This window comes from Papaver somniferum, chromosome 8, assembly GCF_003573695.1.
Source record: "Papaver somniferum cultivar HN1 chromosome 8, ASM357369v1, whole genome shotgun sequence".
In the NCBI taxonomy this organism is placed as follows: Eukaryota; Viridiplantae; Streptophyta; class Magnoliopsida; order Ranunculales; family Papaveraceae; genus Papaver; species Papaver somniferum.
Window position 1 is genome coordinate 19,864,153 of NC_039365.1, and position 17,155 is coordinate 19,881,307.

General features: G+C 36.9%; 2 protein-coding genes and 1 pseudogene across 6 annotated transcripts; 2 read left to right on the top strand and 1 right to left on the bottom strand.

The window, feature by feature from the left end:
• Window positions 1-5,677: 5,677 nt before the first annotated feature.
• Window positions 5,678-8,240, top strand: LOC113303449. 5 transcript variants are annotated; one of them, XR_003337510.1, is made up of 7 exons: window positions 5,678-5,843; window positions 6,456-6,861; window positions 6,948-7,041; window positions 7,183-7,303; window positions 7,443-7,571; window positions 7,779-7,844; window positions 8,054-8,240. XR_003337510.1 is itself a non-coding variant. In XM_026552484.1 (4 exons), the coding sequence occupies exons 2-4, from the start codon at window positions 6,544-6,546 to the stop codon at window positions 7,217-7,219; spliced, it is 453 nt and encodes a 150-aa protein (XP_026408269.1). In that variant the 5' UTR covers window positions 5,678-5,843; window positions 6,512-6,543; the 3' UTR covers window positions 7,220-7,236. The 5 variants fall into 5 exon arrangements, 1 of the variants encoding a protein (XP_026408269.1); XR_003337511.1 differs by having other exon boundaries at window positions 6,467-6,861; XR_003337509.1 differs by having other exon boundaries at window positions 6,512-6,861.
• A 1,449-nt stretch (window positions 8,241-9,689) lies between these two features.
• On the top strand, window positions 9,690-11,203 carry LOC113305225 (annotated as a pseudogene).
• Window positions 11,204-15,604: 4,401 nt separating this feature from the next.
• Window positions 15,605-16,664, bottom strand: LOC113305226. The gene is made up of 2 exons (XM_026554308.1): window positions 15,981-16,664; window positions 15,605-15,880 (listed from the first exon to the last, which is right to left on the bottom strand). The coding sequence occupies exons 1-2, from the start codon at window positions 16,662-16,664 to the stop codon at window positions 15,605-15,607; spliced, it is 960 nt and encodes a 319-aa protein (XP_026410093.1).
• Between the last annotated feature and the right edge of the window lie 491 nt (window positions 16,665-17,155).

Consider the following 17,155-nt stretch of genomic DNA (forward strand, 5'->3'; position numbering starts at 1 on the left):
TACACGCTACACACATCTATGAAGAAGAGGAAAACAATAGAAAAACTCTATTACATAAGGTATGAAAGCTTGCATTGAAGAGCCATGCCATACAAATTGAACTCTGGAGCTTTAATGACAGAAAAAAGCTCTGATCAATTATGAAGTGGATTTGGTCGAGAGGGTTCCGATCGTCTAAAAACTCCATATAATAGACGCATGCTGTCGTTCCTTCTGTACCTTCTGGCAGGAGAAATTTCCGTTGATAAGCGCCATAGATATCTATTCGACTCTTCTACTTGTATGGTTGGTTCTTTTTTGTTTTGCGTTCTATAGCTATAACTGAAAGATGGAAGCTGAATTATGACGAGAATGAATAAGAAAGCAAGTGGTAAGGTTGGAGAATTTCGAATGCTCATGGTCTGAAAACCATGAAAAATAGAGGAGAATTGTAGCAGAAAGAAAACTTGGAATTATTTCTTGATTCTAAACAGTGAGAAGTCTGTTAATATATGAGTCCAGCAAAAGCTAGCAAGGCAAGAAATATTTAATGAAGTTGTTTAATACTTTTTTCGGTCATATTTCCCAGATTGTCCTCTTCCTCTATCCCAATTCCCATGCACATTTTCCTGGATTGGTTTGGATTATGCCATGCGGTGGATTTTGGAATTTGTGGGATATTTCGCGTTACGTTGTTTTTAGACAAAATTTACTTTACAGCGATAGTTTTTGATTTAGGGTAAATTTGGCAATCAAAAAATTCAAAGGTAACCGATTATACTATAAGCTAAGCTTATGGTGGCCGGTAGCTGACTTAAATAATCGATTCTTTGGTTATATACAACTGGATTTGATAATGTGAACGTGCATTTATGGGGGAACTACACACGTAACCCATTTTAAATAACTGAACAAGATTTTTATTTATTTTTTCCTTTCAATTATTAATTTAAACTGGTAAAAATGGTCAATGAGATGAGATCGTCAAACCGGACGGAAAGTTAGGTTACCAGGCGAAAGCCAACACCTCAGTGACAGTTTGCAATGGATTTGGAGCTGTCTGAAAGTATTTACAGTAGTTCTGGACATGCGGTCTGCCGCCGGGTCCGTCGCAGATGAATACTAACTTAGAAGATGAGTACTAGAGCTCGAATAGAAAAATACTTTGGATTTTGCTTGGTTAGTAATTATTTTCTCCAAAACTTCATCAGTTTAATTTGTTTTGGACACTAAATCCAAAAACAAACCGCAAAAACAATAGTAGATGTTGTTCTGCAAGACTGCAAAGGGAACTGTTGATTCTGCTTATGCGCAATGGCTCTTGCAATAGTTAGGTTAAAGTTCATATCCAGTGTCAAATAGTTAGGAATTAGAAAAATGTTTCATGCGCCATGAACTCAGTACTCTTTCACGTTACTATTACCGACCTTTGTTTAGGAATATACATATTAGAGTTTCGAACTTTGAATTCCTTCTAGTGTTTTTTTTTTTTTCAATCTGAAAAATGACTCTTCGACAGTTCGACTCAACAGTTTCCATATTTTATTGAAGCATATAAACTTTAGCGGCGGTAGCAATGGCTGAATGGGGCATGCCACCTAATGCATTACCAACCACAATGCACTGCTACAAGTCTACAACCCATTTAGATAGGAGTTTTTAACAACCAAATTCATTTTATATGAATATGCGACTACCCTTAGCCGTATAAACACAAAACTAATAGTAGAATACTTAAATGGCAGAAACTAACATTGTCTTTTTTTTTTATCAGTAAATTAAAAATTTTATACATGAAATGATTGGGTACATGAATTATGGACTAACCAAAACTGACCGAAAAAAAGAGAAAAAGAAAAAGCCACCGAGTAACAACCTCAAAAGAAACAAAGCCATAGAACCAACACAACCCGCCTCCAAAAAACAAGGTAGAAAACCAAAACGAAAAAAAAACTCAACAAACTCCTTTAAACTTCAAACAACAAGCTCATGGTGGTTGAAACAAAACTTCCTTCTAACTAATAGCAAATTGTTCCATAGAAATGCCTCGAAACACACCCCTGTTATGGAACCAGTATGCCACAGTGAGCTTAACAGAGTTGATGATGCCGTATTCATCCTTACTAGTATTTTGAAAAGCTCTCATGTTTCTCTCATCCCAAAGACACCATAAAACCGCAGCAGAAAGAACTTTTAGAACCATTGATTTCCTTGCAGTATTAGCACGAAGAGGCCAAGAAATGATAAGAGTTAACAAGTTCGGTGGAGTTACCCATTTAAACGACCACTCCTTAAAGAAAAAAACACCAAACTTCCCACGCTACCTTGCAATGAATGAGAAGATGATTGACGGACTTCCCATCTTGTACACATAGATAACAATGATTTACCCACTCTTCATGCCATCCTCTTCTACCCATTAAGTCTTGCATAGAAATTTTTTCATAACCTGCAGCCCACATAAAAAAACTTGCTTTTGTTGGCCAGTTACACGACCAAATCCTCTTTTTAGGGATAAATCTTGGAGGATGAGGAGTGATTTGTGGAGCCAATTGTAACACGACTTTACTGAAAAGATTCCATTAGCTTTTTCACCCAACCAAATTCTCTTATCTGAATCCGTTGTAGTGCTATTAGATTGAAAGTTGTCAAGTAAAAGGAGTAAAGAAGTTAATTCTGTAATGACCCCATCGTAAACTCTTCTATAAATATCTAAATTCCAACTGACCATGCCACTTTCAAAAACTATAACCTCTGCAGCCACTGCGCTTTTCGATCCTGAAATTGCATAAGTTGCTGGAAATTGAACTCTCAAAGGAATATTGGAGATCCATATATCATTCCAAAAACTAGTGTGATTTTCATCACCTACCTGCATCATGTAATTGGACTTAAAGTCCTCATCAAACTTGCATACTCCTTTCCAAATACTACAACCATAAGCTGATTTTTGCGTCTTAGTAGACCACCCAAGAGGATCTTTATCGTGCTTCTCTGCCACAATTGTCCTCCAAAGAGTCGTTTTTTCACATCCGAAACGCCACAACCACTTCATGATGAGTGCAATATTCATCATTTTTAGATTCTTTACCCCTAGACCTCCTTTATCTTTATCACATGTAACATTGTTAAGTTAACAGTAACACGTATGTTGTGTATATTCTTGTGTTGATCTAGCAGAAAATCATGTGCTAAACCACTATTGTCAAAAAAAAACACTCTAAAACTAAATTCAAACTTTAATTAATGGTGTACCGTGTACAAGAATTTTAATACTCATCGCCACCAACATTTTTGAAACCAACAGGAAAAACGAAGGTATATGGTCGATTTATAATCCTTTTGCTTTTTCTTTCATCATAAAATTTTGGCTTAGTTTTCGGAATATTTGACTTTGTGGTTTCGATTGACATATTAGAGCAATTTCAATGGAACTATGGAAATAAACTTGTTTGTGGTGTCAGATGGATGGCCAAACTGCGTTTTCTGCAGTGGAAAGATGGTCTATCGAAGCAGAATAAGCCGAACGTACCGTACGGGGTCGGTCATCCCGGGATTGGCTGTAGGCCAACTACTATTTCACCAACCTCAACAGCTAAGCGGAACTATAAATTTGCTTATGGGAGGAAAAAATAGTTAAGGGTAGGCAAAAGGAAAAAAATAGGTTTGGTATATGAAAAAAATGGTCTAAGAATAGCAAAGTTAGGCTTGGGAGCCAACCCGGTAGGGTCGGAAACTTCCTACTCTTTCCATGGGTTGGATCTTCCATTGGATATATTTCGTTTTACACCGATGTAAACACACTCAATCCACCTATTTTAAACACACTCAAACACATTCCATTTTCTATTGTACAAAAAAAATAAATTCTAATTTATTAGATATCTCTCTTTGTTTCATTCGTTATGGATCCTGGTATGGGAAATGAGGAAGCTCAATTATTAGCAGAAACATTTTTCCATCAATAAAAAGCGTTAATGCAGCAGCTGGAACAAATGGATGCAGATTCAGAAGATGGAGATCCAGAACCAATGCAATGCTACAAGTATACATCGGGAAAGTTCTGCGAGATCCAGAACCAGGAGCTATATTGAGAAAAAGATACATATGGAGATTTCGAGAGGAAGGTCACAAATGATACGTGATTATTTTGTTAATAGAAGTGTCTACTGACTCTATTCTGATCAGGATTTTCGACGTCGCTACCGAATGGCACATCACTTGGTCAGGCGGGTTATTGTAGAGCTTTGTCGGATAAACCCTAAATTTAACTATCAATTTGATGCACGAAACATACGAGGGAATAATCTTGAACGAAAGGCCACCGCGGCCCTTAGGATTCTAGATTATGGTGTTCTGCAGATGCTTATGATGAGTATATACGTATGGCTAAAACAATTGCATTTGATAATCTCAAATTGTTTTGCGAAACTGTAGTCAACCATTTTGGTTCACGTTTTTTACGGCAACCCACGCAATGTGATGTCAATTGACTACTAGCTGAGAATAAGGAGATGGGCTTTCCTGGAATGTGAAGTAGCCTTGATTGCATGCATTGGGTGTGCCACGGATGTTCGTATGCTTGGCAGGGTCAGGATAAGGGCCACTATACAAAACCAACCGTGGTTTTGGAAACGACGGCTTCTTATGATTGGATATGACATGCTTGTTTCGGCCTTTCAGTTTGCAACAACGACATTAATATCTTGCAAAAATCACCATTGCTCGAAGAATAAAAGTATGGAAATGCTCAAAATGTCATCTGCAATCAGTAGAAGTACCTCCTATTCTGGATACACCGATGTGACACTTTTACCATTCTTGAGGTGGCCAGAAGTGTGCAAGAACCAATCTTGATAATTCTATCACGAGCTGAGGTGCTCTTTTTTCGCAACTTGTTTATGGACTCTTATATAATTCTAGTATTACAAGACTTCTCACTGGATATCAAAGGAGAACAAAATATTTCTAGGTTCCTGTAGATCTACTTGGGATTAGTTTATGCGGAGACTCTTATGCCTATGTTGCAGTTTTGGACTTATCGCGTTATGTTCTTTTTTCTTTGCCGAAGTTTTATCTTTCCGGATTTTTCTTGTTAAGATTCTAAAGAGGCAACACGTGCGTGTCCAACATCACATTATATCTTATTCATAAGGTGTATCGTGGTTTACCTGTTTATTGTTTCTCGTTTATATTTTTATATGTAATTCGCCGTTAGTGTAACGCTTTCTATTGAAAGCGTGAAGCGAAGCGTGAATCGTTTTTCATTTTTTAGGAAACGACGCATATATTGAAGTGTGAAGCGTCAATTCATGGTTGATGTTTAAAACGAATGTTTTCTTATAAATAAACTATTCGTAACTAGTGATTATAAAATTTAGGAAGATAATATTTATATAAATCTAATTATTATGCTTCAAAAAGAAATCTAATTATTGTAAAAAAAACAAAGTGTGTGGCACACTAGTTCATCCTACTACAGGGGAGTGGGAGCTGGGGTTTTCAATTCCCGCTCAAAACAGAATCTAGCGTCAAGCGTAAGATTTTAAAAACCATGATGAAAATGTGGAAAACAAAAAAAAAAAGAATACAGTTGTAGCCCTTATCAGCTAGGTGTTACCATTAAACAAATGCAAATAGAAAGATAATAGACCATACTTAAAGTCTATTAGAAACTCTGATAATCGTATACGGTATATCATCATCAGAAATGAATAGACTGGTTGTTGTTACCTAAGTTTAGAATTTGCTTACAGTAAAACGCAAATTACAACCACAAATCTGAAATTAGGGTTTTGTCATCCACTAAATCATTCCTCATAATGATTTAAACAAACCCTTTAAAGGAATCAAAGATCTCTGAGGTAAATATCTCATCATTCCTTATTCATATTTCATAAAATTTCATTTCTCTTGATGGTTTAATCTATGGAAAATGCCTTCTTTTAAGAAATTATATGTTCTGGAGGGAAATAAAATTGTGGGTTTTGATTATCTTCTGCTAGTTGATCCTTATTTGTATTGGGAAATTCATATGGATGTAATCATGTAACGAGGTTCTGTTTGTTTCTAAGGTCTAACAATGAGCTAACTAGAAACACACACACACACCTGAGCTTTAGAGACTAATTGTACATAATGTGGGTGGCAGCATAATCAGAAGCATGTTTTGGTTTTAGACCCAATTTGATCCATTGAAATTTACCTGTCGAAAATAGGTAACATGGGGGCACAAACATTTGATTTACGCTTTAGGGTGATCGTTTAGTTGGTTGATTTTGGAATCGTAACGATTCGGTCAATGTATTTGGTAGTATCTTCTAGTCTGATTTAATCTAAATGATGTACATAGTAGTAAAGTAGCTTATGGAAACCGCTCCATCATTGTGACGAACTAGGTTTATGAGCATTGATAAGATGATTAAAACCTCTTTATTGGATCATGGATGGCTTCATGTTAAACTAATTCTCTGCAGACTTGAATCAGGCGTTGCACTTATAGTGATGAATCCTAATTTGCTTTGTTGGGCAGAAGGCTAAATTGTTTTGTTAAAGACTGAAGTGATGTTGTCGGGTCATGCAATTGATATACGTGGCTATGCTCGACCAAATGAACTTTTACTAGAAGGTCCTGCATCAGAGTTAGAAGATGATGAAGCAGAAATTTCAGGGCAGGTTCTTTATGAAGCCTCCTTTGAAGACCTTGCAAGAAATTATATACAGTATGACTCAGTTATATGGGTACTAATATCATTGCTGTTGGTTTTAGCGTGGGGAGTTGGTCTTATCATGCTTCTATATATACCTGTCAGAAGATATGTGCTGCGTAAAGATTTCTCCTCACGACGGTTATATATTACACCTAATGAAATAGTTTACAAGGTACTAGTTTTTCTGGCTTCTTCATTTTATTGCTGTTAGAGAATTCCTAGTGTCATCTCCATGCTAAGGAATTATATTTTGCAAAGGTTACGAGACCGTTCTTTCTTCCATTTTTGGGAGTTGCAAAAGTCGAGAAGCGCGTTCCTCTTACTCTAGTGATTGGCATTATTATCGAACAAGGTATTTTTCATAAGTTTTCTACTTGGTTTGTGGTGCTTTGAACTGAGTATGACTTTATACTTGTGTACCAAATAACAAAGCAAGAAAACATATACTCTGCATCGATTTGTTGAGATCTCATGATAAATGATTTCTAGCTAGGTTGCTTGCAATCAGCATATGGACTTCATACATTTAGAATTGAAAGCATTTCCCGGGAAGAGCAACACCTGTAGATGAATTACAGGTTCAAGGCATCTCTAATCCAGGGTATTTGAGAAAGGTAACTCGAAACTACTTTTCTTACAGACTGCAATATGTTTGCTGGGGCCAAGAAAATCTATCCCCCTTCCAATATGATAACAGTCTTGCGATTTGTTAAGATTTTAAAAATTGCTTTAAGTTGTATATGTGGCATCTAGGTTATCGTGGCAGAAGCTTCAAAGCTCATACTAGTTGGTAGAGGTCGGAAATTTTCAACTGATCAGTGGGAGAGAGAAAGTACCTCAATGCGTGGTGGTCTTATTACATCGCCGTTTTCAAGTCTAAAGGTGTTATTTGTTCTTCACACGCAGTATAATCTTGTATTCTTGTTAAGCATCTATGTGGACAGTACAAATATGGATACATGGATTACAGTTACAAGTCCTTTACCCTTTTTTCCACTTAGTTAACCCTTCACCTGTATCTGTGTATTTAGTTTATCTTTTTCTCTAACAATATAGCTATGTGACTGGTTCTTATGGTATTTGTTGAAGGATTTCGGAGGCACATTATCTGATTTGGTATTATTTAAGCTGGATGATGTTACGCAGTCCATTAAGGTAAGCTTTTCTTCTGTCTTTACGAAATACCGATTGTTCGGATTAATGTATAGTCCATAACTATTACCCAAAACTTTTGTCTTATTATCTTAATCGGCTCAAATGGCTGATATCATTTGGTTTTCGCTTTACTTCTCATGTATTCATTTATTTATTTTTCCACCAATGCCTTGGTGATTTATGGTGTTTTTTTGTGTTTTATTCATCAGAGGATTGAAACCCTTATGGAGAAGATACAAAGCTTGTCAGAGCAGAGCTGAAATATGAACACGGTCTCCCTGACTCTCTTTCAGCTAACTGTATCTTCCTTTTTTGTTCTGTTTGTGGCTAATAATACTGCATGAAATGCAATGTATGTAGTAAAATCTTTGAAATATTAAGTCGATCATCTTGCTATGTTCCGTCTCCCAAACTTGAAGTCTGAGTGTCACTGTAACCATCATACCATCATGTCTACCCATCCTATCCACATATTTACAACCCTGCTGAATACAGAAAGAGAGAGTAGTAGTAGCCCTTGTCGGTTGGATGTTGCCATTAGACAAATGTAAATGCGACTGGATAGACCATAACTATTATAGAGTCTGAGTGTTGTTGTTAGCTAAATTTAGAATTTGCTTACACTAAAACGCAGATTACAACCTTAAAAATACAATCAAAATTTTTCAAATGAGGGTTCTGCCATCAACGGAATTATTATTATTATCGATGATGTCTTATTTAAACAAACCCTTTAAAGGAATTAAAGACTGAAGCCGTACATATGTCCCAACTCTGTCTTTCATTCCCGGTATGTATTTATCCCACTACTGGTCCAATAAAACAGGATGGAAGAATGAGGATCGAGTACATTTATGTGATGAAAAATAAAGAAGGATTTGACAAAGTAGATGACTGACATGCACCTCAACCTTCCTTATTTGAAGGCCAATCCATTGAGGGGGAATCACCATGTGCACGTAGCACTTGTTTGTTACAATCAACTGACTGAAAACCAACTCAAAATTACTACTAGAGGCAAAGAAAAAGAAGAAGAAGAAGTCTGACTACGTACACATGAAACTGTCTTCTTTCTTTCTTTGCAAACAACCACATCCCCCTCAAAACGTTCGTTTGATTGAAAGAAAAATTACTACTAGAGACAAAGAAGAAGACGTCTGACTACGGACATTGCAATGTACGTATAGTACATTACACAGCTGAACAAACCCTCTATTACAGTGGAATACTGAAGCCGACATCTAAGAATTATCAGCCTTGGCTAGCTGTGCTATTTAATTGCAGATTTGGCCAAATCCATTCACTGCTCACCACTGTGACTGTTAGTAGTTGGCTGGTGCTGAAACCTTGTGTTTAATTTCCCTGACATTTTTTATTTAAAAACTCCATGTTACCATTCAGTCCTACCATTACTGACGAGGTCATGGGGGCCATTACCATTCAGTCCTACCATTTATGAGTTCATGGTCCAGATAAGAACATGGAAAAATTAAGCTAATTCAAGTAGCAAGAAAGGGCTAACTTAAAGAAAAGTAAAGAAGACGTTGCAGAGATTTCATCTAGTTAATACATGGATTTCCAGACAGCCATTAAAGAAAAACGTTAATAAGGAAATAAAGAGACTACTTAAGCAAATTTAAGTAAAATTCGTACAGAAATTTAATGGCTGCAGGGAATACATGTTATACTGAAGGGCCAAGGTGGTACAATAAAATCCCCTTGGTAGTCATTAAGGAGACATACATATCCTCAGCGTTCATACACTACTACATACATCACGGGCATTTTTTTTCATTCTGGCATTTACTTAGTGCGCATTCTTGGTTCTTAAAAAGTTGAAACAACATGACAACAGATGATAATGGCAGCATTCCTGCTAGCGGAAATCAGAGGTCGCCATCATATTCCACAAAAAGTATTAATTTTAAATATGTCCAGTTGGCTTACCATTACTTGATTAGTCATCTGCTAATTCTTTTCTTATTCCTTTTATCGCTGTATTTTTCTTTGAAGTCAGTTCAGAGAATCGTGAGTATGTGTATAAGCTTTGGTATTATCACATAGCCAAGTTCAATCTTGTCAGTGCTACAATTTGTGCGGGTATCGTTTCTGGTTTATCAGTTTACATGATGAAACGGCCTCGAACTGTCTATCTAGTTGATTTTTCCTGTTATCGCCCACCTAGTCATCTTCAAGTTTCATTTGAATTACTCATTGACCGTGTTCAGCGTTATAGCAACCAGAGTGCCTCATCTATTGTATTCCAACAAAAGATTCTCGAGCGATCTGGACTAGGTGAAGAAACTTGTGTTCCAGAAGGCTTGCATTGCCATCCACCAGACCGATGTTTGGCGATGGGAAGAAAAGAGACGGAGGAAGTTATGTTTGGAGCTCTGGATATTCTTTTCTCAAATACTAATGTTAAACCTGAGGACATTGGTATTCTTGTGGTAAATTGCAGTTTGTTTAATCATGTCCCATCGCTTTCCTCCATGATCATTAACAAATATAAACTGAGAAGTAATATTAAGAGTTTTAGTTTGGGAGGGATGGGCTGCAGTGCTGGAGTCATAGCAATTGATCTTGCCAAGGATTTACTACAGGCTCATCGAGACACGTATGCAATTGTCTTGAGCACAGAGAACCTTACTCTATCGGCGTACGATGGAAACAACAAATCCATGATGGTAACTAATTGTCTATTTCGTGTAGGCGGAGCTGCGATTCTTCTCTCCAACAAATTTCAAGACAAGCGACAAGCCAAGTACAAATTAGTTCATATTGTGAGAACCCATTTTGGTTCAAACGACGAAGCATTTACATGTGTAAGGCAGGATGATGACGAAGCTGGTAAAGTTGGTGTCGCCCTATGCAAAAGTCTCATGGAAATTGCAGGACTGGCACTAAAGACCAACATCACCACTTTAGGTCCTCTCGTCCTTCCAATCAGCGAACAACTTCGTTTTATCACTGCTATGGTGATTAAGAAGTTGTGCAAGAACCCGAAAATAAAGACTTACATTCCTGATTTCAAACTTGCATTTGAGCATTTCTGTATACATGCTGGTGGAAGAGCAATAGTCGATGAAATGGAAAATAACCTAAATCTTTCGCCTGCTCATGTTGAACCTTCACGAATGACTCTTCATCGATTTGGAAACACGTCATCAAGCTCAATTTGGTATGAGTTGGCCTACATGGAGGCTAAAGGAAGGATGTGCAAGAACGACCGTGTCTGGCAGATTGCATTAGGAAGTGGGTTTAAGTGTAATAGTGCAGTCTGGGTCGCACTTAAAAATGTGAAATCATGTCCCAAGGGTAATCCTTGGGAGGATTGCATTCATAAATATCCTGTGTAAAAATGGGGGTCAACTAGTAGCACGGGAATCAAATTCACAATCCCGGAAAGGTTCTCGTTTGACGATCCTATATCTCCTAATTAGAGTAGTATGGTTTAAGGGGTGCAATGTTTCACGTCATCTCGCTTTTTATGTTCCTTCGTTTTTGTCTTTGTTTACGATGTGCCAATGTGTTATGATAATATTTTGCTCAAAAGTACGACATATGCATGCAACCTATTGCGTGGATATCATGAAATTAAACTTATTTGCATACGTAAAGGACGGATACTAAAGCAATACCTTTGTTGGCTTAGTGCAAAGTTCATGATAAAGCAATACATAGTTGCTTTTATTGCATAAGCAGTTATGCATAACAAGTATTGCAGGAAACTGATTTTCGGATGGTTTCTGATGAATCTGCTACTGTTGATGGTTAGGAGACGGTGGAGGAAATCGATTTCTGATGGTTTTTGGTTTAGGGAAACAGTGGACGAATTTGTTCCTCTTCTAGTTTGTGAGAAGATGAAGAAGAAGGATGTTGGCGGTTTTCATCTGAAGAGAGAAGGAGAACGTGGTTTTGTTGAGGAGACGGAGAACGTGCAGTTACAAAAGGGTAATTGGGTCAGTTTCAATTAAAAAGTTGAACTGTCCATTTGACCCAGACGAAACTTCTACCAGTCCATATGGCCCAGAAAACTTGTGTTTTTGGCTATATAGCCCATTTCCTGTTATCGAAACTGGTTCCACTCCTCCTCTTCCTTTCTAGCACGCTAGGCCTACTTCCCTGTTCCAAATAATGCTCTCTACTTGTTCTCTCCATTATCCTGTATCTATCTTCCAGTACTCATCTTATCACAATCCCCAATTTTGAAAGAGTTATGAAAACTAAGCCAACTCACGGAGGCGCCGATTTGTAAATCGCACCTCTCCTCGAGATTCCCCCTTTCTCTTCCCTTTTAATGTTCAACCATGTCCATAATGGTAGTCGAAAAAATGTTTTACTCCCTCCAACCCATTATTAATTGACCTAGTTCAAGTTTGTAAGGCAAGCAAGGGAAAAGAGTACTTTTAAGCAATTTTTTTACAATTATAACCTTATGGATAATAACTAGTGAAATTTTAAAATGATTTATCTCTCAAACTACACCACGGATGTTCGCAAACTTCATACAATTGAAAAGCATTTTAAAACACCTAAATAACGAATATAAACATGCCTATCAAATTATGCATATTTCTTATATTTATTATTATCAATTAAATGGATAATTTAAGAAATATCTCATTGTTTAGTGATATAGGTCATTTATTATGGGACAAAATCTAAAAGTAAACAGGTCAATTAATAGTGGGATGGAGGGAGTATATGCTAAGCTACTTTTGGTTTTCATCAAAACACACACTGGTAAATAGTAATTTCCTTTTTAGATCGATAAAAGATTTAGTGTTGGCAGTTATATATGAAACCAATATCGACCAACACTAAATAAAGATGAATTTTAACCTCGGCGAGACGAGATTGCGAGCGAGAGCCGAAAGACTCGGTAAGACCACCGAGATTCCACTGAGACAAGTTAGTAAGTCTAGGTGTAGTATGGAAATTTAATTAAAAACAAATAATCAAAAATAGCCCTAACGATTTGATTTTCCATCGGTTGTCATAATAATAAGGGAGAATTCAAGTTAGTCTTAAACCTCGGATGACTTATCTATAGAAGTAAAAAAATTAGGAATAGTAACATCGAAATTTTACTCAGACAGATCCGTCAACATGTCTCGGCCGGGATCGATATCCAAAATTTTACTACATTGGTTGATAATTTCCAACTTAAATCATCGGTAACATCACATGATAACTTTACCGTTATGTTGATATTTCCAACTTAGATCATGGGTAACATCACATGATAACTTTACCATTATATTACACTGACATCTCCCACATCAATTTTTGTAATTATCTCTTCTTTTTAAAAGAACTTTATAAGTATGTTTGGCGTGTATGAGTCATATCATGAGGCATTGCTTGCTAGTCGGGGGCGTGGTTGCTTCTTACCCTAAGATGAGGTTCTCGGTCAGTCGGTCTGGATATTCTGAAATTGAAGAGGATGATACTGTTCAATGGTAGCATTTGTTGTTGTTGATTACCTCCGATTTCTTTTTTTTGCTCGGTCTTCTGATTTTTAATTTATATTCACATATGTGGAGTCTTTTGGCATCTCTGACAACCTGATGTTGCACAGTAGTCTGATGTGAAGGATCGGTTGTCTAATGTAACGGCTTTTAAGGTCATGACTTTCGAGCCTTACTCGTAAGAGAGACCTAGCTAGGGATTCCTTTCGGACAAACTGACCTGTGCTGCTGAGCAACAGACAACTTATTTATTACACGGCAATAAATAGAACACACATTAATATCCCTCTGTATACACGCTACACACATCTATGAAGAAGAGGAAAACAATAGAAAAACTCTATTACATAAGGTATGAAAGCTTGCATTGAAGAGCCATGCCATACAAATTGAACTCTGGAGCTTTAATGACAGAAAAAAGCTCTGATCAATTATGAAGTGGATTTGGTCGAGAGGGTTCCGATCGTCTAAAAACTCCATATAATAGACGCATGCTGTCGTTCCTTCTGTACCTTCTGGCAGGAGAAATTTCCGTTGATAAGCGCCATAGATATCTATTCGACTCTTCTACTTGTATGGTTGGTTTTTTTGTTTTGCGTTCTATAGCTATAACTGAAAGATGGAAGCTGAATTATGACGAGAATGAATAAGAAAGCAAGTGGTAAGGTTGGAGAATTTCGAATGCTCATGGTCTGAAAACCATGAAAAATAGAGGAGAATTGTAGCAGAAAGAAAACTTGGAATTATTTCTTGATTCTAAACAGTGAGAAGTCTGTTAATATATGAGTCCAGCAAAAGCTAGCAAGGCAAGAAATATTTAATGAAGTTGTTTTAATACTTTTTTCGGTCATATTTCCCAGATTGTCCTCTTCCTCTATCCCAATTCCCATGCACATTTTCCTGGATTGGTTTGGATTATGCCATGCGGTGGATTTTGGAATTTGTGGGATATTTCGCGTTACGTTGTTTTTAGACAAAATTTACTTTACAGCGATAGTTTTTGATTTAGGGTAAATTTGGCAATCAAAAAATTCAAAGGTAACCGATTATACTATAAGCTAAGCTTATGGTGGCCGGTAGCTGACTTAAATAATCGATTCTTTGGTTATATACAACTGGATTTGATAATGTGAACGTGCATTTATGGGGGAACTACACACGTAACCCATTTTAAAATAACTGAACAAGATTTTTATTTATTTTTTCCTTTCAATTATTAATTTAAACTGGTAAAAATGGTCAATGAGATGAGATCGTCAAACCGGACGGAAAGTTAGGTTACCAGGCGAAAGCCAACACCTCAGTGACAGTTTGCAATGGATTTGGAGCTGTCTGAAAGTATTTACAGTAGTTCTGGACATGCGGTCTGCCGCCGGGTCCGTCGCAGATGAATACTAACTTAGAAGATGAGTACTAGAGCTCGAATAGAAAAATACTTTGGATTTTGCTTGGTTAGTAATTATTTTCTCCAAAACTTCATCAGTTTAATTTGTTTTGGACACTAAATCCAAAAACAAACCGCAAAAACAATAGTAGATGTTGTTCTGCAAGACTGCAAAGGGAACTGTTGATTCTGCTTATGCGCAATGGCTCTTGCAATAGTTAGGTTAAAGTTCATATCCAGTGTCAAATAGTTAGGAATTAGAAAAATGTTTCATGCGCCATGAACTCAGTACTCTTTCACGTTACTATTACCGACCTTTGTTTAGGAATATACATATTAGAGTTTCGAACTTTGAATTCCTTCTAGTGTTTTTTTATTTTTCAATCTGAAAAATGACTCTTCGACAGTTCGACTCAACAGTTTCCATATTTTATTGAAGCATATAAACTTTAGCGGCGGTAGCAATGGCTGAATGGGGCATGCCACCTAATGCATTACCAACCACAATGCACTGCTACAAGTCTACAACCCATTTAGATAGGAGTTTTTAACAACCAAATTCATTTTATATGAATATGCGACTACCCTTAGCCGTATAAACACAAAACTAATAGTAGAATACTTAAATGGCAGAAACTAACATTGTTTTTTTTTTATCAGTAAATTAAAAATTTTATACATGAAATGATTGGGTACATGAATTATGGACTAACCAAAACTGACCGAAAAAAAGAGAAAAAGAGGAAAAGCCACCGAGTAACAACCTCAAAAGAAACAAAGCCATAGAACCAACACAACCCGCCTCCAAAAAACAAGGTAGAAAACCAAAACGAAAAAAAAACTCAACAAACTCCTTTAAACTTCAAACAACAAGCTCATGGTGGTTGAAACAAAACTTCCTTCTAACTAATAGCAAATTGTTCCATAGAAATGCCTCGAAACACACCCCTGTTATGGAACCAGTATGCCACAGTGAGCTTAACAGAGTTGATGATGCCGTATTCATCCTTACTAGTATTTTGAAAAGCTCTCATGTTTCTCTCATCCCAAAGACACCATAAAACCGCAGCAGAAAGAACTTTTAGAACCATTGATTTCCTTGCAGTATTAGCACGAAGAGGCCAAGAAATGATAAGAGTTAACAAGTTCGGTGGAGTTACCCATTTAAACGACCACTCCTTAAAGAAAAAAACACCAAACTTCCCACGCTACCTTGCAATGAATGAGAAGATGATTGACGGACTTCCCATCTTGTACACATAGATAACAATGATTTACCCACTCTTCATGCCATCCTCTTCTACCCATTAAGTCTTGCATAGAAATTTTTTCATAACCTGCAGCCCACATAAAAAAACTTGCTTTTGTTGGCCAGTTACACGACCAAATCCTCTTTTTAGGGATAAATCTTGGAGGATGAGGAGTTGATTTGTGGAGCCAATTGTAACACGACTTTACTGAAAAGATTCCATTAGCTTTTTCACCCAACCAAATTCTCTTATCTGAATCCGTTGTAGTGCTATTAGATTGAAAGTTGTCAAGTAAAAGGAGTAAAGAAGTTAATTCTGTAATGACCCCATCGTAAACTCTTCTATAAATATCTAAATTCCAACTGACCATGCCACTTTCAAAAACTATAACCTCTGCAGCCACTGCGCTTTTCGATCCTGAAATTGCATAAGTTGCTGGAAATTGAACTCTCAAAGGAATATTGGAGATCCATATATCATTCCAAAAACTAGTGTGATTTTCATCACCTACCTGCATCATGTAATTGGACTTAAAGTCCTCATCAAACTTGCATACTCCTTTCCAAATACTACAACCATAAGCTGATTTTTGCGTCTTAGTAGACCACCCAAGAGGATCTTTATCGTGCTCTGCCACAATTGTCCTCCAAAGAGTCGTTTTTTCACATCCGAAACGCCACAACCACTTCATGATGAGTGCAATATTCATCATTTTTAGATTCTTTACCCCTAGACCTCCTTTATCTTTATCACATGTAACATTGTTAAGTTAACAGTAACACGTATGTTGTGTATATTCTTGTGTTGATCTAGCAGAAAATCATGTGCTAAACCACTATTGTCAAAAAAAAACCACTCTAAAACTAAATTCAAACTTTAATTAATGGTGTACCGTGTACAAGAATTTTAATACTCATCGCCACCAACATTTTTGAAACCAACAGGAAAAACGAAGGTATATGGTCGATTTATAATCCTTTTGCTTTTTCTTTCATCATAAAATTTTGGCTTAGTTTTCGGAATATTTGACTTTGTGGTTTCGATTGACATATTAGAGCAATTTCAATGGAACTATGGAAATAAACTTGTTTGTGGTGTCAGATGGATGGCCAAACTGCGTTTTCTGCAGTGGAAAGATGGTCTATCGAAGCAGAATAAGCCGAACGTACCGTACGGGGTCGGTCATCCCGGGATTGGCTGTAG